General features: G+C 41.6%; 2 protein-coding genes across 10 annotated transcripts in view; one reads left to right on the top strand and one right to left on the bottom strand.

Annotated features, from left to right (window-relative positions):
• LOC120897923 (neurexin-1) overlaps positions 1-11,140 on the bottom strand; it is a 95,638-nt gene extending 84,498 nt beyond the window's left edge. For 6 of the 9 annotated variants that reach the window (XM_040303135.1, XM_040303132.1, XM_040303137.1 and 3 more), the window contains exons 1-2: positions 10,950-11,140; positions 7,348-8,811 (exon numbers count right to left, since the gene is read on the bottom strand). In XM_040303135.1, the coding sequence (XP_040159069.1) occupies positions 7,348-8,295 (948 nt within the window). In that variant the 5' untranslated portion in view covers positions 8,296-8,811; positions 10,950-11,140. Of the gene's footprint in view, positions 1-7,347; positions 8,812-10,945 lie in introns of all 9 variants that reach the window. The other 3 variants (XM_040303130.1, XM_040303131.1, XM_040303129.1) reach the window with 3 other exon arrangements.
• Positions 11,141-17,065: 5,925 nt separating this feature from the next.
• The window catches only part of LOC120894773, a 53,267-nt gene continuing 44,391 nt past the window's right edge, over positions 17,066-25,941 (top strand). Inside the window, exon 1 of the mRNA XM_040297578.1 lies at positions 17,066-17,948. Within this exon, the coding sequence (XP_040153512.1) occupies positions 17,879-17,948 (70 nt within the window). The 5' untranslated portion in view covers positions 17,066-17,878. The remainder of the gene's footprint in view (positions 17,949-25,941) is intronic.

Here is a 25,941-nt window from a genome sequence, read left to right on the forward strand (position 1 = left end):
ATGATCACTTTTTTTTAAGCAGGGAAAGTTTTTTTCACTATTAGAAAATGAAAAATACTAAACTGACTTATTCAATTATAAGGAAAATTCTAGCAGCTTACAACTTTTTCTGGTCTTCTTCATTCAGCAATATAGCATATTTATAGCATTTTTAAAATATGGTATTGTGTAAGAAGACTGTAGCTTCTCATGTACTTATCGTCCTTTTCACTGGCCTGTGCTAAACATGTTTTTGGTAATTCAGACTCCATATTTATTGCACGTATGAACGTGGAAATCCTACGTTGCTTAGAAGAATGCTAGAATACATCCTTGCTTTTTCGATTGGTTTTCTCCGTTCCAGTGTGTACCACCCGTTTCAGCCACTGGACGGCAGATCACAACCTAATTCCAAGCCAAGGGCGTTGTTTACGTTTTCTCAAGCGCAATAAACTCCAATGAGTACGAAATTCGGGAAGCACCCGCCCATGGAACTATTGCCCCGTGCCGTGCTTCCACGCAGAACGTGCATGTGCGGCAGCTGTTTAACCGTCGTCAATCTTGGCAGTTACGGTCATTTTTTGGAACTTTCGGTGTGCTTCACTACCGGCAGCACAGTATGAAATGATGCCCGGAAGGTATAATTCCAACACCAAACGTATTTACTGCATTATTCAATTGCCAATGCTAGAATGAATACAAAGCGCTGGAGCTTCTTAGCCAGATATCACGCAATGGGCTATCGAACGACTGCTTTGGCGGTGCTCTCTTGATTGCAATCATTACTCATCACAGCATTAGCTTTGCTGTTCAAAAAATAACAAATAAGTATCCTTTTACGGGCAAAGTACTCTAACGTTGTCTGCTATCTGTTGAAGTTGAACCTTTTTGTTTCTTGTGCTCCGTAACGTTACTAGCTTTTGCCATTTCAATCCCCTTTCCAGAGGTTCTACAAATATGAACCAACCAGCTAACACCGTTCCTTGGAATTAGTTACACAACACACGCTGGGGCCTTCTTCATTACCATGCGTTTACAGCCAAAACCGTCCCTAACACCGTATCGGCTCATTCCAAAAACGAGTGAGCTCGCTTCTTCATTTCGCCGTTAAGCAATTGATCCAACTAGGAATTACAGCTAAATTGGCTAACGTCCGTAGTGGTGTTGTCCGTCTTGTGTACCAGGCGGCTAAGCCCACCCACGCTACAAACATGCTGACTTGCATTGTGTGTATGTGTGTCTGCGGGTGAATGTGAACCAGTTTTTCGCACCCTATTCCATGGCCCTATTCCGAAGAAGGTGTCACACTGATACCGGTCACGAAGCTTTTCCACTTGCCAAACAGTCCAGTCGGTTCTGGGAGGCGGCAATGAAACACAAATCCTCGCCGACTAGCCGCCGAACTATAATACTAGACGCTGTCTGTGGCGTCAACGATACGCACGGCGACATATGTGCCAGATATGGTCTGCCATGCCTCCGAAACGACCCTGCCCCCGAACGTTACACCCTCGTGCCGATAAATCCGAATGTTCGGTGGGTCTGTTTCCGGTCGAGTGGTGGCGTGCGTTGACTTAACCTTTATTTCCTTCGCTTCCGCTCACCGTGGCGCACCGACACACGCACTTTTGCGGCCGGGCATGGATGAGGTGCTGGTTTTGGTCAATGGCCCATATCACTGGGCGGATGTTTTCGATTCTGTTTGGGGAAACCATTTCTTTTTCCGTTTCACAAGGTTCTTAGCGTAGCTGTGGCTTTTTTTGTGGGGCGGGAACTGGCCAATTAATGAAATAAAAATTTATTGGCCATGCTTAATATGGCGTTTTGACACTTATTTCATGCCACCGAAATGGAATCGCATAATGAAGTTGTACAAGATTTTGCAAAGTTATTTCTTAAATCAATACTACATGGTAAAGTAGTACATAGGCTTTAATAACTTTTTTACCAATTTCAAAAGTAAGTCAGAAGTATACAAAATCCTTATAACAACCTAAACAAAAAAGTGTAATCTTTTAAGGAATTGGACAACTACATTTCTTTAAGATACATAACATGTAACATCATAATGCTTCATTTTGTGTTTCTCTGTTACTGGCAGTAGTAGTTGCTAATTATTGGCTGCTTTCTACAGCATGAGAAAAGAACCACTGTGATCGAGCCATAATCTTGTATTTGATGTTGCTTTGATTTTGGCTATCTTTTTACTACAAAGATATCTTGCACAGTCTTACATCTTAAGATATCTTAAGATGGTTCCACCATTTGGTGTAACCTTCACTATCCTCAGAAACGATATTTAACCGACGTAATGCAATCATTAAAGACACTGCTGGTTCAAAGATGGTCGATTGAACTCACAGCGAGTGGCCACAATGGCTCATCAGCAGGCAGTGACTTTCGATTCGAAGACTCGTTAGTACATGCCCAAAATAGCCTTTGGCCCCTTGTTTGCAAAACTTGCTGCGAACAGAAACCAAACGGTGGGAAGTCTTCGGTTCTTTTCGTAGCCAGTAAAATGGCCTGCCCGTCGAACCAGCCAGTTAAGGATTTGCATCTATGGTGATGAAATTCGTTTTCTCCCGCCCTATCACCGACTTTGGGGTGGTAAGCGAGCGTAAACTTTGGAAGATGCTTGCTGTTTGCCAATTGGGTTAGGGATTAATTCTCCGAAACGAGTATTTGCGCGGCGCTCTTTTTGTGTGGCGTTCGTTCGATGTGATGAAGTCCGTTGAAGTTCGTCTGTCAAGATGTTATAAAAAGTGATTGGATGTTATTGATGTTCGGCGCTTAAATGAAGCATGCTCGTGCTCATTAAGAAAGGTTGTGTGACAAGCTCGTAATGGTAGTTCAATTTCAGGTAGCATTTTGCAATGAAACCTGCGATGATGCTTTGAGATATCTGGAGAATTTCAACATTGTTTTCTATATTTAAAAGAAGTTTTTATATTTTTTTCTAATAGTAGATGTAGCTTGCAATAGGAGTGAAGATCTGCTAAAGATGAACGATATATAGAATATGTTATTTATGTTTCATAACCCAAATTCCGCAGTTTTAAAAAATGGAGTTATCATTAAGGGTATATATTCAATTATTCCATAGCACTAATAAACTAAGTATATCACTCTTATCCTAAAATATCAGTTCAATCATTCGTTCACGTCAATGTACTTATTTCCAATTTCGAAATGAATATTCTTATTACACCCACACACACGCCACAACACACGAAAAAATACATTGAGTGTGAAATTAAAAGCTTGCACATGTAAAATGTAAATTGATTTCCCTTCGCGCATTCGGTCTGTTGGAGCTACCTTTTAACAGAATATGTTTCAACGTAGCAAATATTCGTTACCATCGCACAATGGTGCACACACTTTGCCGAAAGCATGCGAACGGGTCGGATCGGATGGGAGGGGGTGTGGGATGAATGGCAGCGATTCCTGCTATACGCGTGGGAAGCAACATAATGGTGCTCTCGTTACAGTGACGTCTGTATAAAGAATGTTACCATTCTTCCTACCCTGCCTCTAACCCGTCAGCCCTTTGCTATCAACATCGCGTCCATCATTCACTGCGCGTCTGTGTACGATAAGCTCACTTTCGCCGACAACGATCCCGTGAATTAACATAAAACGTTTAAAACGACTTCCGCGATGGGAAGAAATTTGAACGCCAGTGTTAACCTAAGCCGCCTTGTAAGGTTGTTTCTTGTTACGGTGACACGAGCAGAACGGATACTAAGGAGGAAATATAACGGTCGGGCTAGATACTGAAGGAATGTGTGTGTTGGAGTGTTGGTTAGTCAGGAATGGGGAATACGGTCTAAAAATATGCACCATTGGAGCAAGAGCATTGTTGTCGAATTTCGCATTGGAAAGAGCAAACCCCCGCTCTAGAGTATAGGAGGAATAGCAAACATGGGAGGGAAGCAGTAAAGTCATGAAAGCTGTTGCGCATTCCAGCACTACTGACACGCTCACGGGACTTGCAAACCGATCAAAATTAAATTCCTTATCATGTTGTCTGTGCTTTCTTTATGCATATACGGTAGATTGACTTGACAATCTCATCATCAATAATCAGTTTACCTTACCTTTTTATTAAACTGGCTGTGTTTTCCAAGAGCATATGATAACGAAGTTTACATAAGCTTTTCCTTGAACGCACATGCGATGATAAATATCAAAATCAAAAGCAAGGTACAAATATTTACGTTTGCAGTAAGCATGGAAAGGCAATCAATAAATGAATGTTTTAAGTATACAATGAAAACTCTCGAAGATATATTCTCTTCAAGATGAGTTTTTTTTTCTTTAAAGCTGGAAATAGACGAACTGAGATTTTCGCGGTACCGTGAAAATCGCGTATGACTTGTGCTGTCAATTTTGTAATAAAATCTGACAGACAGACGAGATAATCGCGGTTCTTATATGGGTATTATATGGTTCTTATATTATACCCATCCGAGTTGTAGCGGACGATTGAATAAGCCAAAATGAAATAGTTTAATTGATTTGTGAATCAAATTATTTATTTCACATTGTATACGCAAAATAAAATACAACACTCGTACAACACGAGTTTTCAAACAAATCCAACAGAAAAAGAAAAAAATAATCGGTTCGCGCTGCCGCGAAAATCTCAGAAAAAGGTACAGAGTTGGGTATCTCTGCGAAACAGTAGGCGCGGAAGATTTGAAAGCTAAACTGTTCTACAAATGTTATAAACAAGGCGCGACTTTCGCGGTACCGCGACTATCTCGGTTCGTGTATTTCCAGCCTAAGAAGAACATTTTGCCAGTCCTGAGATTTTATACATTTACATTTTATGTTTGTTCAACGTGAATATTTTCCTTAGGTAAATATTATCTGCGCTGCATATGCGATTTCGTAGCATATATTTTCTATGATGAATTTTTGGATGACAGTTCACACAAATATTGGTCAAAAGATGAAAGGCTTTGCCCGTGGTTTCTTAGGCACATTTCATTAGCCGCGTTCAGACACGGCATATTCTGCTAGAAAATATCTGTCAAACACACTTTTTCACTGTGGTAGGGGAAGTTAAGCAGCCTGTGGCGAATCTTTTTCGAGCAATCCAAGCTATGCATCGCTGGATGGATAACAAAAATATTTGCTTGCAATCTTCTTGACAGGTAGAGAAATATCGTGTTTTTTCGTGTTTAAACATTAGTTTTCGATTGCTTTCAAGTCCTAAATGTTCTAATCGTTCTATATTGTGCATTTCTTACAAGAAGAAGCCGTGTTTTACGAATAATTTTGTTAAATTACGATAATTTTATCCTGCTAAGATTCGTGGTGTGTGAACGCAAAAATATTGGCGAATCTCTTTTGACATTTGTTTCTAGTGGAAGGGGAAAGATTCGCGAATAAAGATATGCCGTGTCTGAGCGTACCTATTACGTTTTTCCTTAACATGAATATCTCTCTAAGCTGAGATCTCCTTTAGGATCGCCTTAGAGGGATTTCATTGTATAATCGATTAACGACAATGAAGCACATCAATCGAGTCTTTTAAATAAGGTCCGTGAAAGCAAACAGGTCGATCCGTATAGAATAAATTGTCGGAAAGCTATTTTGTCAGTTAAATTCACCATTGCTTATGTTTATCGATGGACACTATAGAGTGAATGATGAATTTAATTAAAGCAACTATTTGGCTGACTTAATCCAAGGATTTCATTAATCTTTCGTCGCCATGTTATAAACAAACGATAGATTACACATTGTACCAGTTTGTGCCGATTCGATGTTTCAGTTTACTCTCAGTATTTAATTGAAAGTTAAATAGACATCTCATATCCAGTGCTGTTTTGTGACTAATGAGCTTTTAGTTCCTCCAGCAGGACCATTTCAAACGGAAGTGATTCGTGGTCACAGAATGGAAAAGTTATGTTTCTGAATATAACGTGGACATGCAAATTTTTATCTCCATGAGTATTTGGTCCAAATTTCAAGAATACTTTCTAATAGTAAATTCGTCTACTTTTTTGCTTTAGCTATTACTAGTTTGTTTGTAAACAATTGTTCATCTAACTGTCAAAAGCAAACTGCTTAATAGCTCCATGACTACCAAAGTCTAGTTCGCTAACTGGGAAGTTTTTACTTTCCAGTCAGCGCATAGATGTTCGTTAACACTTTAAGCGCCGCGTCATATGAAATCGCATGACGGCTTTGTTCACCGCTCAGCTCTGTATCTGACGCTCACCAATTCTCTTGATAACGAATGAGGTAGGAAAGAGAGAACGAGAACGACATGTGCTACGCCGCTTATCGAAATGAAACAAAAGAGTGATAATAGTCGCACGAACAATTGTCGCTCTCATCGCTCTCTTGTCATGCGCTACGTGCTCACTCGCAAACTGTGACGTCAGGCCGGCGGTCAAAGTGTTAACTGAAGTGAAATTATAACCATCAAAGCAACACCTACATGTTTCGATCCCATGTTTTTTTTTCTCTTTTTTTCCATTTGCATGCGTACGCAAACATACGATGCCGGATGATTTACGTTTGACGTTTAAGTAATTTTTAACTGGGATCAATCCCAGTTAGCAAACTTCCAGTTAAAAAGCATTTCAGTTACAAAGCATCTGGATAAGCTCACTTGATATATCAACTCACTTTGATGCCAACTAAAAAGCGTTGAACTGTTGAATTCTGACTGTAAATGTAAACACGTCCACCTGTCCCTTCTTTAAATCCACATACATAGACTTTGATCGAATCTGCATCTCGATTTGTTTTGATTTGTCTTGAGTTATTTTGTCTTTTCTGCAATTTTTAACTGCATCTTTTCCCAGTTAAGATAGTAACATTAATATTTTAGCATTTATTGTTCACATTCAACCAGCACTTTACTATTAGTGTAATAAATAATCATATATACAAATTGTTTATGTTAATTTATTTATGAATCCGAATTTGGTAATGCTCATAACAACATTATACTTAATTTCAATATATACTTATACAAATATATGCCCTAGACATCTATATATGTAGGCATTTTAGCACATAGGTCTATAAGCCAAGAAGTAGAACAGCAAAATATTGTATTACCGATGTTGTAACGTTAAATTGGATTAATAAAAAAAGGAACGGAGGTGAATAAATGAGCACTCGGACAAGAGGGCAGTATGGTTGTAGCACCGGTTAAATAAGAAATAATAGTTGTTCTAGAAGATTCCTTCCATAATGACTCTGTTCATGTTCTGGTACCTCATGTTTGCCATAGTCATTGTGAAGTCTCGACCATTAGCGAAGTGTAATAAATACGAGATATAATGAAAGCAAGCTGTAATTAAACGTAGATTTTCGCCTAGATCAAATATCCTCATTTACCTGCACTTTATGCCAGTGGCCATCGTGAAGATCCCGACCGACGGTAATGATTTGTGCGCCTCCACCAAGATTATACCGCAGTCGAAGGGCTCCCTCAACCAGTTTCAGCTCGAAGAAGTCGAACGTGCCACCGTCGTCGGTGTAGAGCACGAGCCCATTCGGTTGCTCCGTCTTGAACTCGAGCTCCAGTGACCCATTCAACCCGGTATACCATTTGCGGAATTGTGCAAAACTGTTCTGCGATCCGTCCAACACGAACCCGGAACATCCGCACCCTAGCTGGGACAGCATTAGGCCTAGCAATAGCAACTTGGGCAGCCGAACTGTTGCCATGGCATTGCTCAGAATCTTTGGCAGGCTAAACGGTAAAGACGACGATGATGATGACGGCGATGATGCTGCAGGGGCTGAAGCGAGGTCAAACGATTGCTGCGCTTTGCTCTCGGAAGCCAGCGCTGTCGCCAAGGGCACTGTCGCCGTCCTCAGCGGCTGCTGGCAATGGTAGTTGCTTTTATTGTCCGCACTCGATGCCTCACTGCCCAGAGCTGATTGCTTGAGAGAGCTGTTGCGCTGCCGTACGTTGGCACCCTTCTCCGCTACGATACATATATTATTGTCCGGGTGATTAGGGCTTTTAATGGAATTACTGTGGTCTGTAGAACGATACTGTCGTTGCCGAAGGGTTAGTTCCGCAGTCGGTTTCGCTCTCGCAAAGGATCCACCCACTGCCATCCCACACGACGCCTGTTCTCGCTGTTTTCTCTTGCATTTTCTCCTCGCGGATAATCTAATCACATTGGCCCCTTCCAAAAGTGGTGCCGCACTTTCCATAATGGATACACATTCTGCCTCTCCGCTAGTCTGGGAACCACCGCCAACAACTCCATTTCCATCCGCTTTCGTATCGCTCGCACGGGTTGTATGTTCCTCCACACGTACCGACGCCATCTTGTCTTAACTCACGCACCGAATGCTGGGGTTTCTTTTTCGATCTTTTTTCCGTCACCCACTGCAATATTATGTTTCTCTTTCTCTTTCTCTTTCTTCTACACTCAACGGCAATCACTCACACCAACACGTACACACTCTCACGTCACTATCTCTTCGGGGTTTGGTTGTGTAGAACTTGCTTTATCCTGCCTGTTTCGCGCTCATGCTCACAAATTCTAGCGGGATTTTCTTCACTATTTGCTCACTAAGAACGAGTATGCCAACACGAATTGTACACACACACACATACCAGTTTCACACACGCACACACATACGCTTACCCTCACATACGCGCGCCTACACACACACACACACACTTTCACTGTTTCTTTGCGTATTTTTTGTTGTTTCTGTTGATGTGTCTCTCTCCTGTTTTTCCCGATCTCACTATTCTCCAGCACTTCGCAACACGCTTATCTTTTTTCTCGGTTTGCAAGCGCCGCTGCTTGCTTTGATCAATTTTTCATACATTTCCTGAAAAGAGGTAAGCAACCATCACCAACACTTTGTATGTGCTTCTTATCGCATTCGATCCATCACTTGCCCTTTATCCATTGCAAGTATAATATTATATCTTAATTTTTGCTTTATTTTGTCCACAAAAAAAATATACTCCGAACTCTTTTGTCCAAATTGCATCGGCTTTTCTAACGTTATTTGCTGCAACATATATGTATGTTAATCCTTTTAAAGTTTCTAGCTATTCAACAACGATTACAACATTGATATTAAATTGACTCCATTTTGCCTGCTCGTCACCTCGTTTAAATGAGCCACCTATCATTCATCATATTTGTATCACCATTGTTGAAAAACATAATCGCTTGCTAATATACACACATTTTTGCTTCATGCTACCACCAACCATGCGCCTCCATTTGAAACTGTATTCTTCTTCAATTTTGCACGATTCCTGTTCGGAAAGATCGTACCGCGCAGCAAACAATAACCTAAGCTCGCATTATGTTCACCACCCTATTCAACAAAGTAAATGCTTCATCTTTAGGTGCTTCACTTCACTGTGAAAATCGCGCAAATAAAAGCAGCGCGAGCTAAAGCAAAAGAGAATGGTAACCAGGTGTGAACGGTTGGCGTAAAATATCCTGATTCTATTAGAAGCACCCACACATAGAAAAAGCGTTTCGTTTCGCTCGCAATTGGAGATGAGAGAAAGAGTAGGTAAATGGTCGTACGCTTAGCTCAACTCCGAACCTCAATTCAAATGAACCTGATTACTCACAAAACAGTCCAAGAGTCGCGGCACAAAAAAAAACTGTTCTACTGTTTAGGAACCGTTGTATGTTTCATTTCCACTGGCATGCACGGATGCAAGGGAGTGAAAAATGCACCATAAAAGAAAAAAAATACGCACACTTTTGTAAGAAACTCTATGAAAAGTCGAAAAAACTCAGCACATTAAGCAAGCGTCGCTCCATCCAAAAACGTAGCGTGTTCTGGGAATGAAGGCGAATGAGGTGTTTGAATGAGTACGCGTAATAGTATGCGTATCTGCAAATGTGTGTACGAGTCAGCTAACGAGTACGGTACCGAAAAGTTCTCCAAAATTCATCACACGAACACACCGACACACATGATCCGACCGACGGACGTAGTTGCGAAGGTTGGCCTACACCAGTTGGTAGACAAGAAAAAACGGTCGAAACATGTGTTTATTCTATGCACGCATACCACCAAAAGCTCCTTTGTACGGTGTAACACAACAACGGTGAGACAGGGCTTTGCTGCTTTCCTTATCACTCACCCACCACTAGCGGGAGCGACCAACTCAGCGTCGAGCGTGGGAGAAGTGGAACTCCGCAGAAGAAAGGGCCGCGGTGTGTAGCTAGTACAGAAATCGATATGAAAAATCCTTGACTAGGTTACAGGCACCACTAGCGCGATGGAAGCACGCCGTAGCAGTATACGAAGAAAAGAATCTCTCACGTCCGCGCGTGTTTTTCCGTCCCCGTGAGCAATGTCCTACAGTCCTTGGAAATACGGTTCATTCTAGAGCCTCGCTCTCTTTACTCAAATTCTTTCTCTCGCTTTCTCCCTCTCTGTCTCTTTTGGTCGAAAATTTTACATTGCATCTTCACTGTCTCCATCTCACTTGGCTCCATTTGCTGTTGGCCACAAGGGGTTCCGTTTCTTATTCCTTTTGGGAAATGGAAAGAAAATTTCACAGTTGAATTTTCTTTTCCATTTACCCTCAGCATTTACCCGTCGTGCTCTTCACTCACTCAAGCACATTTGCACGTTGCTCTCGCTCATACTCTCGAGCAAAATAGCTCATTTTGAGGATGGGAGGGGGGAGGGGGTTCCACTTGGCACGTTCTCCAGAATTATCCTCCCCCTGCCAAAGCGCTTTTTTTCGTTCTCGGTCGATGCTGAATGTTGAGCACAGATGAGTATATCAAATAATTAAGTTTCTTTTTTCTCCTTTGCACCATTCGTTTGCACTCGTAATCATGGCCCTTTGATTTTCCTTTGCTTCGTATGGCATTGTACATAAGCACAGTAGAACGAGTATGCGTGCTTGCTTTTTGTGGCTCAACACGCATCGCAAACTTTTTACACTTTAATCCGAATTGTATGCCGCTAGTGTTACCTACATAAAATCACGATAACTTATCACCAACGCCGTATACCACGTACAAACACGCTTGTGGGGAATATGAAAAGTGATTGTAAAACCACCTACTTCACAGGCCATCCACTGGATGGTGAACACTGGTACGGAACGGCAGTACGCATGGTTTGTCCGCGGTCGTCCTGCGTCGGATTACAAAGCTCAACTGCACTCGTTTTGCCTTTGCGATGAGCACAAAAGTGCCCAAAACCGTCTACCTCTACCGTCATCACTCATCGCTCATAACGAATGAACCCACGGAACACTCAGCGCCTTTTCCCCTCCACATTTCCCAAGCAGTACGCAAACACTAACACATCGTACGAGTGTGAGACGATTTCTCCCACGGACACGGATTTGTTTTACCGTTTTGTTTTTGTTCGCTAATGTGCGCCCTTGCTCTCTGCTAAAGAGCAGGTTACTCTCGCGAATGATTGGGGAATGTTTTCGTTCGCCGTCATCAAAATGAGGCACCGATCTTTTTTTTCCAAACCGACTCTCACCGTGAAGCGCCTTATTGGGTGCACTACATTTTCCTTGGCAATGGAATGTGTGGGAGCTTTTTCCTCGCGCAGATGAGTTCCATTCCAACCGGCGTGGGAGGCATGCGAATGGAGGTTCACTGTAAAATGTCCGATAAACCGAAAGCAACAAAACACCGACTTTGAATACGGTTATTGACAGCGAAATAAATTGAACCGACGAATGGGTTGATAGTCGCTCCAATGTCATTGAGTGAAGGTGGTTAACGCTGCTCAACTGTTGTACCATTTCTACTTTTGAACTAATGCAGCAGAGTCAAGGGAATGTCGCCGTAGAGCGATTGCAAGTGAAAGTCGTTCAAAAAACATTTAAAACGGGTCAAATCGACCATGAACTTGTTAATTTACCTAAATGATATTTCATTCGTATGTATTTGATTGGGAAGAAGTATGTTGTGAAGTTCCAGCTACACATACTTCCAATGTGAAAGCAATAATTTGTAATTAAGGAAAATATGGTTTGTAAACGTACAATTTTTAATAATTTGTAAATGTAACGATCAAAAGGTAAACCGTTCTTCAGTACAAGGATCGATAACTTGCCTAAATATGCTTCTAACAAAAATGAGTTGCAAAAAGCGGTACAAAACGACATTAAATAATATTTTACCTCTTCTTCTTCTTTGGCACAACAACCGCTGTTTACTATTATATATTTATATTTTACCTGAATATTTTACTATTTACGTATAAAACATTACTACAAGTAGAAATCAATCCGACATAAATGAATCAAAAATATTTTTATAGGAAGGCCACACTGAATCACCTTGTGTTTGCCTATTCGATATTGCATACATGCTATTGACATTTGGTGACACTCAGAACCATTCGTTTGCTCTCCACCAGAGAAAAAGCCAAACCGAGAACTTTTCCCACGCACTCAAAACATAGTGGAAAATGGACGCATGTGCAGTAGCTTACCCTGTAGCTGAACCTTTCAATCCGGCCGCTACCGATAAGTGGACAACTTTCCCCTTTTACGGAGCACGCTGTCCGTAGTAACATACATCGTTTCGCAGCTGACAAAGAACCATACAAATACACCCACACGCCAAGTCTGAAGCGTGCATTCACACGCGGAGTCTGCCATCTCGGTCACGCTTCAATGTATGCTGGCAGTCTCTATCGCACTCTTTCTCCCTCGAACTGTGAATTGAAGAGGAGTGCTGCATTTTTGGCACAACCGTATCGATTCGAGGCGGTTGCGTGTAAAGCTCAGTAAATGCATTTGTAAAAGCTCGTGCACTAGTGCACTTCGTCATTCGCAAGCGCACTTCATCCTTACTGCATTGTTACCGTTTTCTGGGTGGATTTTGATGAATCAACCACCTCGTAAAAGCTCTTTGCTCATCTAGCCCGAGCAGATTTTTTCTTTACAATTTCGCTTGTTTCCAACTATTTCGGTGTCTATCTGTTTTATCTGTAAATGACTTGAGGTTTGAAAAGTTGTGCGACCGCTGTTGGTAACTTTTGTTACTATAATTTCTTGCATAACTTTACAACGATTGCAATCATGGTATGATGATTTTCTATCTTTTTTCTGCTACTCCATGATGCATTTTTCCCAAATTTGATAAGAAATGACAATAACGAGACGCCATGAAAGGGTATGCATTTATAAAGCGCACACAACACCATACAGACACACACACTCACCGACGTATGGGAAGCATCATCAGTAATGTCGTAGAGTTTTATATTCCATGCTCGCAGTGAGCCGATATTTTGCTTCCATTCGCTGAAAACGACAAAACTCAACTACGCTAATAATCGTTGCGCCAGCCGGCAACCACAAAGCAATAACCGACGGAAATGTTTAATGGAACAGGCGAGGGCTGAAGCAGAGCGCTTATGGCATTCCCGCTCGATACAAACCCCCTTCTTATACCCAATCCCACCTCGGTAAATATGGATTCGCCAAACGATTCACTTCGATCGTCTTTGGAGAACACTTCACTTCAACTTTACTCCTGCACTATTCTCTCGTGCAAGTGCAAACATTTGAAAGGAAATGTTTTGGAAAGAACTAAAATAAAACACTTCAGAGTTGAAGGAGCACGTCGAGGAAAATCAAAATCACTCCACAAGCAAATGGCCGCCTGCCGGGCTCTTCACGATCCGGTTTTGATAGCGAACAATCTCTTCAAGCTTTTCCGTCTGTTAATTGATCATAAGCTTAACAGTAAAAAATGCTTTCTTCCTTACTGAAGTGGAACCTTCTTTTGCCTAGTAATTATATGTTGCAAGGCTTTGATAAGCGGATTGTTAAAGAAGGAAAATGCAAACCGGAGGTTAACCGTATGAAGGGAAATGTGTTATAGAAAAATTTAAAAAACATATAAACTGTCATAATCTCCTTTGCAGTAATGGAATTTGAAAACATTTCACACAAATTTAGGTCACCAAATCTTGCGCCAAAGTTAGACACTCTATAAACGATCTACATAAAACAGTGGCCATTGAACTGTCGAAAGGCAGCCTATTCATGTAAATCCAGACATCACTAGACATGAACCATATACAATATTTGTCATTCTGCACTAACCCAATTCACTCACAATGTGATGGTAAGATGGCATGAAAAAGAAATCGTGTGCAACACGGTTCTCGTTTAGGAAAGCATGTATACTGCATGTCATTTTCATGGAAACACGCTTTAGAACACGTAACATGTCTGCATCAAACATTTTTTCCTCAATAAGTAAGACATCTTGAAGAGTTTGCTGTCTATAAACAATTGCAAATATAAGGTGGTTTTACGACACTAGCCAGCTGTTGTATATAGAGTTTGACACTTGGCGGCTGAAATCATATCACCACTCCATGCAAAACTACCCTCAGATTTTCAGTCTAGATTATTTCAGTCTCAAAAATATATAAACAATCGCCGATTCGTGACAAGCTCGATCAGATTGATCAGGATGAGCCCAGGAATAATTGATTTTTGTTTGCTGAAACATAAACATTGTGTCAATTCTTCTTCTTCTTCTTTGGCTCAACAACCGTTGTTGGTCAAGGCCTGCCTTTACCTCTTGTGGGTTTGGCTTTCACTTACTAATTGATTTCCCCCCATAGCAGGATAGTCAATCCTACGTATGGCGGCACGGTCTATTTGGGGATTGAACCCATGACGGGCATGTTGTTAAAGTCGTACGAGTTGACGACTGTACTACGAGACCGGCCAATACGATTACGTCAATACATACTACGATTGTGTCAATAAAGGTTATAAATTGTTTGGATCGATATTCTAAAATTTATTAAAAGTACTATAACACATTTCAAACCCAAACCTCATCGTAAGCATCTTGCCAGTTTTTTTTGTAAACTATTAATTGAGCTCCTTGTAACCTGTAAGTAATAAAATCCTAATGCACTTAATAATACGTCAATACTTTTCAATGATGCCTATATCTATACATTTTATCGAACTATCATTTTAAGAGCCGGTCTCGTAGTACAGTCGTCAACTCGTACGACTTAACAACATGCCCGTCATGGGTTCAAGCCACAAATTGACCGTGCCGCCATACGTAGGACTGACTATCCTGCTATGGGGGGATCAAAAAGTCACTGAAAGCCAAGCTCACAAGTAGTGGTACTGGCAGGCCTTGACCGACAACGGTTGTTGAGCCAAAAGAAGAAGAAGAAGATCATTTTAAGAATTAATTACGCTTGTTACAAAAAATTACATTAAATATACGAATAAAGGTCGCTGGAATGAAATATTCTCTATTATGACTACACATCTAGACACGAGCAAATGCATATTAATAGTATATTAATGTTTTCGTTAACATTGAAAAATATTGAAGTAAATTCATTCTATTATATGTACATGATTTAAGAAGGCTAATGATGCGATTTTGTCCAAACCTGCCATGTACCTAGCTAATAGGTTGTTCTTCTGCCTTCTGTTTCTCTTCTGTCTAATTTCAAACAATGTACCAATGGACCTTTCGCATTCCACAGCTAATGATGCCGTTGTTTTGTAGGTCAGTCGTGTTTCATTCTCCAGACGTCTTGTACCCAATTTAAATGTCCTCGCTATTCGAATCCTTTTCAAATCAATGGTAATTTAAATGTCCTCGCACAAGTTTAAGCTGTTTTTCGACACAACATCGTAATGGAAGATAACGGAAGATGTCGCCACCGAAGCGCGACGCGAAGTTCAAACATCAAAAAGCTTCAAGTGTGCTTTTTAAACGATGCTTTTAAAAGCACTATCATGTCCCAAGTGCTTTATAAAATGGCAACATGTGATAGTATTGAAAATTACTTATTGCAGCTGTTGCAGACAATTTACCTTACTGAACCATTAAATGTAAATTTATTTATTTGTGTTATGTTTTTATCGCCCGTAATTCATCCGCCAGACTCCATAATCATAATCCTAAAACATGCAAATAAACTTCAAGCTTTTGCCGTAACTGGTATCTTATATAATCGCATTATCTCACTGACTTGCATAAATCTTCTCTAACCCCTGACTGTGCCCTACCTGTTCCATTGACCTACAAAAGTGTGGCATTGCGCGGCTGCAGCCTGATTCCAGCATTCCAGCCAATGGGCAAATGACCTCGTTTCATTGATAAAAATCCACCACCGAAGCAAACACCCGAAGTGCACCGAGACGAACACCGTCCGAATGTACTTCCTGCTAATGGGTTGGGAGAAGGGCTGTTTTTGCGATAGCACCGGGCCTGAACGGGGAAAAGGATGCATTTCTCCGGTGCTCTTGTATCTGATGCACGCCCTGCATCAACGAACCAGACACCCGACCCGAGTCGATTAAATGAACAAGGCGGAGCCGTTTCTAAGCAGTTATCTTATATTCTGATGAAACGAATGAATTATGCAAATGTTCATTCGTTGATGGAGGCGCATGCGTTCCAGTTTGAGGTGTGCTCACAGTGAACATGGGAAAAGAAGTGTTGCCAACTCGGTTGTATTTCATTAAACAAGCAAATCGATTAAACGATTTAAAAAAATGTAAAGTGATTTTTTGGATTATTTAAAAATAGTAATTATTCTACTGCTATTTCTTTTATTTCGAGTTAAAATTAACCGTCCAATTCATTTAAAATGTATTTTGATCGTATCTGTTATAATTTTTTTTTATAGTTTTTAACTTAGCATAATTTGCTTGAATTCTCATTTTCTATGATAATTGTGTTTATTGCTGTTATGCATAGGGAGGAGATAAAAAATATCGATAAAGTACTACGGCGATGTATGATCTTCAAACAAACAAAAAAAGCTCACTTCATTTAAAATTTCTGCTGTCCGAGATTTACTGACAGTACTGTACATACAGGCAATGTTTTTATTCCATGTTTGTATGATTTCTCAAGAAACAAAAAAAAATCAACGTATTTTAGTATTTGAAACATTCCACAAACTTATTGTTAAACAATACTTCATTCATGAAAATTACCAGACACTCCCTAATGTTGTCACTTCTCTCGCGTATGAGAGTTTCTCGCAAATCATCTGGACGGTTGCGTGTTCATTTCAGATTCCTTCACAGTATTAGCCAATCCACGCCAAAAAAAAGCGTACCGATCTCGGAGGCACCCATTCATCCTGTCAGTCTAGTTTCGGCCGGCAGCAACGAAACAGCAAATGGATCAGGGAGCCGACAGACTGACCGTAACCTGCAGTACCGTATCACGCAGCACGGCTGCCCATCACTGTAAAGTGTGTTGCAGAGCGTAAAAGGTGAACGAAGGAGTTTGGGAAAACCAACAGACCAGCGCATTGAATTCCCAATTGTTGGAACCCAACAAGCCCCAGTGCAGTTAGTGTTTGTAAGTGTGTGTGTGTGATGCTGCCGGATAGTTGGTTGATTGCGTTTCACTAGCACGCTCTAGACTACTATCTACAACTCTCAGCTGTTCGCATCCTATCCTTACCGCACAAAGTTGACAATTTGTTGCGCTTCTGCTAAATCGTGTGATGCTCTAACCTGACACGTTATCTGCTTCATTGGTCCTCGATAAATCAAAGCAAGTCGCTGTATATGCTCACTGATGTGCACTGTTGTGTTAAAAGGCGTCAAGCATACAAAGATATCGAATGCGACACTTTACGCATAGTGCTTATACTTTGAGGCTCATTGAACCCACTCCGCTAGATATACATAATTAGAAACAGGGAATAAAACATCAAAGTGTTGCCGTTAGTATTATTAACACCATATTCAGTGATCGTGCGTGATCGACAGTGTTTATTTGTTCGTCTCGAAAGCACATAAAACGTGTTGTTTGCGCGTCTGGAAAATTGTGTTCTATTACATCGCCCTATCCGTTAAACGGGGCGTAAAAAAGGCCTTCGTATCTTATCGGACAGCCAGCACCATCTAGCCATGTTTTCCCTGTGCGCTAAACCTGCCAGTGGCAATGGTTCCTCCAGGACGTCCCAACAGCTACAGCAAGGTAAGCATCGTGATAAACGATCTTACGCTTAAAATTAAACAGGTTTACGCCCTATCCTTCCCATATCCCCTTCATGCTTGAGCCACTGCTGCTTCCAGTTGCGTTTTCGTAACAGCAAATAAAGCACACTTCAATCACCCCCAAGGTACAATTAATCCGGGCCTTTCATAGCAGTCCATCTGCTTGTCATCAGCTGGTTCATCCATCACAGGTACGGGTGTACGTGCGCTCCTTCCATCTACAAATTGAGTGTTTCCGCGTGCTTAGTAGATCAGTTTAAAAAAAATCAAGCAAAAGATGCAAAACGACCCACCGAGCCGCACGATTCTTCTCGGCTCAGGAAGCTAGAAAATCTGCATACTCGCTTTCTTCCCTCAGGATCTCTATCCTTCCCTCTCTCTCTCGCTGTGCTTTATCCGTACGATGTTTTATGATGCCGTGATTTATGGATGTGATTATGAGTTCATTACGTTCGCGAATTGCCTTTTAAGCGGGCCCGATTCGCTGCCTTACCTTTATAATATCCTACCGCCATAGTGAACGCCTTCGCAAAGTGGAATGCCACACGGTGCCTCATTTTACTTTAAACTCACTACCCTTCGTTCTTTATAGATCAACAGGGAAATGATGCAAATAATGATGATTATAACAGGGCAATCCTTCCCAGCCTTCCCGGCACACCTTGGGGATTATCAACTTCACCTTGATGCTATTCGGAAACAGGACGTCCACTGCAGGGCGAATGCGGTGCCAAATTATGCGTGTGATCAATGGCAGTGATTAGAATTAACGACGTTTAATCCGTGCACAACGAAGAAAAAGGAGAAAATAACTGCAAAAAAGAAGAAGAAAGCATTAACAAGATCTCGTTACACAAAGCAAGGGAAGCTGGCAAACGGGTAGGGACGCAGCAACAAGAAAACAGAAGGCACACATAATAAAACGCCTTCACGCTTTATCTAACCACCCGTGACCGGTCTGGTAATGTGCATAAATCCTTCACCCGTTCCCGATACTCACCATCGCGCGTTTCGCGCGTTCCGGATCGATTACACCGGCCAAACTCTTGGACCATCTAGATTCCGAATGAGCTTTAATCCTTTTGCAACCTGGTGGTGGTGCTGCTGCTGCCGTGTCGGTGGCATGTTTAGCGTCCACGCGACCACCCTGTTCCGGCTGAGTGCGCCAACTTTTGAGAACGTTCATTAAAATTCATTTTAACGATCAAACGCTACCATAACTTACCCACATCATGGTGCCGTTCGGGGTGAGAAAGCACTTCCGATCTTGTTAGTGGATCGTATTTTCGTTTCCCGTCTCCCGTGCTTGTACGCACGTGAACGTAATCGTTGTTTCACATGCGCACGATTCTATAATCGCTTGGTCGCCATCTTGCCTGTGACCGAGCGTGGGCGATGGTCCGTAACAGCAAGGATTGGTTATAAAATTGCACTCATAATTTTCGTCCCAGCATCGCAAAGGTTTTCTTTTTTCCTGCTGCGCAAGAAACAAACAACGACGAAATGTTTACCTTGATGTATCAAATAATGGCACTTGCGAAAAAAAACAAAGTGTCCGCTGCACTTGCAATACAAAACTTGTTGCACTGGTTTTGTCTAGTTTGCTGCTTTCTAGCACCATGTAGTCTCCTTTTGCTTAAGATTTGTACACTAACACAAATGCGCTTTTCGATTCTCTTTTTTCGTTGCTCTGCCATTTCATGTCCCTGTGGACGCAAAAAAAAGCAGAAACAAAAAAACTGACATAGTCATTATTTTGTCATCCATTAGAGATGTTTTGTTCTGCCGTCTCGTGCTCTAAACATGCGACAAAGAATCATTTCCACTTGCTTCCTGCTATCCATTCCTTGATCGAAAGCAAGCGTTCCTTTACAGCCGCGTGCAGGAAATACGATGAAAAGCTAGCACATTTCTAGATGTACTGGCAAACTGTCGCAAACCGTTAATGGAACAGAACGTGCATGTTGTGCCAACTTTTCAATGAAATCCCTGTTTTTGCTGTTGTTGATTTCTGTTTTCATTTTGTTTTGCAGTTTTTCAGACTGTCGGTAAAAGGCAAATCGTTCCAAAACGTTTTGATTTTTCGTTGCTATTTTTTCCATTTCTCTCTCTCTCTCTTTCTCTCTCTCTCTCTCTCTCTCTCGCTCTCTCTCTTTCTCTCTCTTTCTCTCTCTCTCTCTTTCTCATTCATTCAATATGCTTGAAAAGCACACTATTCTTACATTGAGTAAATGTTTTCTTTGCTTTCTTCATTCGCTTTCCGAGTTGCATTGGATTAAAAACATTTTCCAATAACTTCAACGCAGCGCAAAAATAAAACAAAGCTGTCCTTCGGGATGGGATGGCAAGGCAACAAGCCAAGCTCGACGGCCAAAGCTGCCCTAGGGACCAATGAGGGGCCAAAAACTTTTACTAGCATTTTCGCAAAGCACTCTCGGGAACACAATGCATTATTTGCTGGATATGAGATACAAAAAAAAAATCTTTTCCTCTTTCTTAAAGGCAACGATTCTTATGACTTTAAACCGAGAAACAAAAAAAAACAACCGAGAAGCACGGCAAAGAATTTATACTCTCATTAATATTTCCTAAGATTTTGTCTTTTATTTGATCAGAGCTTTCGGCGGAAAAGAAAAGCCTTTTACAGCCACCTTTTGCCGGGCAGGTCGATAGCTGAAAGCGAACCCGGCACGCATCCCAAGAGTAACAGCGGTCATACCGCTCACGCGAGCAACCAGTTTTTTTATACCAGCTCGGAACCAAAGCATAAACACTTAAACGGACGACTACGGTGCGAAAAGCAAAACAAAAAAATGCTCAACGGTTAAGGGTATGAAAAAGGGACGTTTTAGATACACCTGCGTTTTGAGCAAAACAATCAGGCTTTGCTTTTGTTGTAAACGATACAAAATTACATTTTTGACTTCGCATCTTATGAACATCAAGAAATACATACAAACTCACTCACTCACGCACTCGGAATACGGTTGGCGGTTTAAAAATGTTTTTTTTTTGTAATGTGAATCATGAAAATGTTCCACATACCTGTGTGGACCGTCGTCCGTTGGTCTGCCGTTGAAAACATGGGCTGGCAAGCAGATTACAAAACTTTCATCTTTACGATGGCGTTGATTTTTACAACAGTATCCTCCGATGAGCAGAAGATAATGAAAGTTACTTTTTTCTATGGTGTTTGTTTTTTTTTTGCATAAGCTTCCTCTGCATGCGCACACAGAGATGGCGAGTGTATGTCAAACAGTTCGCCAACAAAAAGTCCCGCTACTAACCAACGGACGAAACAAAAAAAAAAAACAATATCCACCACCACATCATTGAGTTTCCACGAGACCATTTGTTTCCACCTTTCTCCCGGGGGCGGTAAGAATTCATACGGGCGCAGAACAGCAGGGCGTAGAAGCGAAATCATGTTTAAAATGTCCACGGGCCGGCCATTTCTGCACTGTACGCAGCCAGAAATAATTGCTATGAATCAGCAAAGTCGGCCGGTGTTATTAGCTTACGTTGACCGCGCTGCGTTTCCCACTTCCCTGCGGTATAAAGTCCCAAAATGGACAGCATTGTGGAATAGGGTGTTTTTTGCTGCTTATTGTTCGCAGACACCACAATACATCATGCTGGGCCACTTTAGCGTTGCATTTTTTTCGGAAAAATTCCTACTCGCTTGGGCAGCAACGACATTTCTAAGCTCCTGAGCGGAAAAGAATGGAAAAAAGGAATCACACCGGGAAAGAGGGACTGAAGGACTAACATGTTTTGATAACTACTCACAGAAAACGTCTTTCCGCTTCCAGCTCGGACGGTGACACAGTGAAAAGGACCGTACAAAGCTTTGTAAAATATTATGTATGAGCTTCCGCTGTACGCTCGAAAGTGGCTTCGATTTCTTCTTCTGCCGGGCGCAACACGAATGCCATTATTCAGTTCTACCTTAACATCTTCCTTGGCATCTTCTGTCCATTTTGATCCCTTTCTGTTGAATGTTTTCAGCAGTTACGTGCAATTGTTTCACTCCGTTGCCACCGATTGTGCTGGATTGATTTCCGAATGTGCTTAGCCGCCCGGCCACGTGCCTTCCAGTGAGTACGGCATTAAAATCGTTTTATCGAGCCGCGCTCGTAGCCCAACCCGCTTTCCATCATTTCAGGCAACGTACTTTGACAATGGGAAAGAAAACTTTTGCACAACGAACTTTGGAGCTGAGCGCACTTTCCCTGCCCTGACCTACTTCCAGCTCGGTAAGCAGCCTCAATGATGCTGCCATTTGCGGAAGCTACGTTGATTCAAGCAGCCGGTTTTCACGGAGGACGCATAAGAAGATGCATGCATGCAACCACAGCGAGGATACAACTTTTCCAACGGGTAACAAACATGCAGTTCGAATTGCCTTGAATCTTCTGAAGACACACGCATGCATACACAAACGCACGGGTTAGCATAATGCCGTCTCAAGCAGGATGGCAAGCAATCGTCAGGAACCATCCAAGCGAGGGTCATTTTACGCTCCAGTGGCTAAAAGTGTAGCAAAACGGCGTCTCATCTCGTTTTTTCTCGAAGCTACTTCTTGTGGGTGCAAACGAGCATACAGTCCTGCATGCTAGGGCGGCCTAAACTGAAAAATACGGCAGCATATTAGCATAGAACCGCAAGCGCAAATCTGAACATACTTTTATCCAACCACATACCAATAGCGAATTGCTGTGCTGTAAAAGAAGGATCAGCAAAAGCTTTAATGCCACATTTGGTGGTGTATTGAAAATTAGTGGTTGATGCATTTTGCTTCCTTCTTCCCGAGTGACCACTCGACGGCCTTTCATCTCGTCGGATTTCGAATCAATCAATACACAGCAAACGCACTCGGCTTTTATTATTTGCCGCCGGGATGATTGCATTATCTGTCCAGAGCATCCATTACCTCTCCACCCAACCACTTTAGTATAAGATAATCTGTTTCGTCAAGCACCGCCACTCACAACGTTGTGGTTAACCGCGGTGTAATATGTAACGTGTAACCGATCCTTTCATATAGCCTCCCAGCGGTGGTGGGATAATTGTGGTTCGGAATCTCGACAAGGTTTCTCAGGACTTTTAGCTAATTTTTTGTCCGAAAATCGCCGTTTCGTTCGTAACATTATCATGTTTCTTGGAAACCTCACAACATAACATATGCTTACTAAATTGTCTCGTTAGCCATATCCTCATCTTTTTCAATGTTTCCACCAGCCCCGCACAAGTGATATAATGGTGTGAAAATGATAGGCATAAGCTTGCTCAGACTGTTACCTTACCTGGAACTACTTTAGGACATGGGTGAAAATCCGTGCTTTCTGGGAACGAACCTGAACCTTGGAAGTATTTCCAAATGCTACCGATACAGGTGTGTCGATCAGTAAAACAAATCTGTTTCCGATTGCCCGATACCGAATCGTAGCCCAATCGCCGCCGGTAGCGTTTGGGTGCTCGCTGCTTTGAAACGACGAAACGACCACTTTTCGGATGAGCGACTCTGAATGAAGTAATTACAGCTCAGCCACCAGTATCCCTCCCGTGCTGGGCTGCAAATCCGAGGCCATGGGCTGTGGTGGAGCTAAAGCTCTCCGACTTTGGTACGAGCGATTGGCTCGCAGGCTGAACCGAGAAGTACTGACCAGGGATGCAGGGTTGCCGATGGCTGGTTGATTGGTTTTGCATAATCAACCAGCGCAACCGAAGGCATTTCAAAAGGAATGGACCAATCCAACCTCACTGTGTCAGTGGAGCGATCTTTACTACGATCTTCACACAAACGCACACACACCATCACCATCCAGCCATCGATTGATGTTCAAAGTATGAGAATGTTAATGAACTGAGCGGTATAGGAAAACAGGAATATCTTTAAACAGAAACCACGTTACGGAGCGTATTGGGGAGAGCAGATCCCAGCAGCTTACCCTCCGTCCGAAGAGCCGGATATACGGATATTCGTTTCCCGTATCACACAGTAGCATATCAGAGCAGGTTCAGTTGATTACGATCTGTCGATTGTTTTTCGAGTAGCTTTTGAACAATCTCTTGCTAGCTGTTGAACAGTTGGGCCATGCTTGAGGACCAAACACACAGCCATTCCGTTGTGTAGGGGATGCGTACAAACTACACAATCACTTACAAAGCAATTTTTCGAACAAAGCTACCACTCATGCTGGAAACCCGCTTTGATAGCTTATGCTATCAAATATATATATGCTAATGAACACAGTACTTGCACCTCGAACTCTCGTTGATTTTGAAGCATGGCTGTGCTTTACAAAAATATATCGCAGCTAGATCTTTTCTCGGTCTTTTCGAAGTGGAAATCGTTTCGTGAACTAGTACCGTGACCGAGGCTTTACTCGATAAGGAGGAAAGACTTGAGGATGTCGTGCCTAAGTAGCACACTCAATTTATTACATTATCGGTTTATCGATAACACTGCATCGTGTAAGTAATTGTTAATGTGGTCAAGGCAGACATCGAAAGTTTTGTTGTATCGCAGATTTCGATTTCGAACTTATTTTGCAGAAAATAATGACGGCCATACTTAAACATAAATATGGTCCATTCATATATTGAGTACAAAATGCCAATATTTCCACGTCTATTCCACGTCTGCGTTTAATGCAAAATAGTTACGGTTGCTTTTTAGTCATCGTAATCATCTTCATTGTTTTGATAAGTTTCTTAAACTATATCCCAAATTTTTTTAATTCGAATCTCATAACCAATAATATCAAAATTTGCTTATAAATCGACATAACGATTGTAGTTTTGACATTTATTTATTGATAATCAAATTATTAATGTAAGAAAGGAAAAGCGCTAGTGCTAGTGAGAGAGAGAGGAGAGGAGAACGAGAGCGAACTAGGAACGAGTAGCGAGAGAGAGAACGCGCAGCTTTAAAATCGGGAGCGCGGGTTAAGCGCGAGGAGTTGAATTCGGACCGCGAAGCGAATAACATGTTGTGAACTGAAATCTAAATAAAGCGTTATTTGTCTAAACCGAATAAAAAACTCCACATTAATTCCTCTTATTTCTGGCGTAATGACACCTTAGATTTAGCCAGTCTACACAAACTTCTTATTAGTACTCCACAATTGATTTATTAGTCCACGTTGCAGGGTCCTAACGGAAATTAAACTCGTGTGGACACATGATGTATGAGTGATACACAGGATAAACAGAGCTGCAAATTAAGATTAAATAAATAGCATGAAGGTAAAACGTTCCACAACGCTCATACAAAAAGGGCCACAGTATAAATTGTGTGAAGATACATGTTTTGAGAAGAAAAAAATACAAATAAAGTTAGTAAAAAACATTTAAAATGTTCACCTCATCTTCAGCAAGGATATCGTGTGATATACATTTTTGTATAACTGGTTGCTTTTAGAGCAACATGCAACAAACCATATTAATCCTAGATAGAAAGCCCTATGATTTTTTTCCCTTTTAAATTAACCTCAAACACTAAATACCTCATACTAGTGGCATTTCCCTATCAACGTATCGTTCTAGTCGTGGTGGGCTGATGCTTATTTTACGGTAAAATAAAGATTTTAATTTTTCACTTGTTTGCTAAGGTACGCTCGGTCGTACCGCTTTGACCTTGCCAAAAATTCCTAACGGAACGCTTTCTACCGGTTCTTTCACCCCTGACCAACTCTTCAATGATCAAGCTCACTCGTTACATTTTTTGTTTGGTTTTTTCTTACGCGTTTCTTGTACATTTTTCAAAAAAAAAACCCGAAAGAAGCACGCAAAATATTTGCCAAGAACTAAGGGAAAGCTTGCCCCGAAAGCTTTACCTTTTTGCTCAGGCACGCTCTTGTTCATGCTCAAAGCCGAACCGAGGAAAACAGGCGTCAAAATGGAAAAACGGGTCTTCCGAGGGTACGCACAAAAAAACAGTAGCAGTACGAACAGTACGAAAATTTCAA

This window comes from Anopheles arabiensis, chromosome 2 (assembly GCF_016920715.1).
Source record: "Anopheles arabiensis isolate DONGOLA chromosome 2, AaraD3, whole genome shotgun sequence".
Lineage (NCBI taxonomy): Eukaryota > Metazoa > Arthropoda > Insecta > Diptera > Culicidae > Anopheles > Anopheles arabiensis.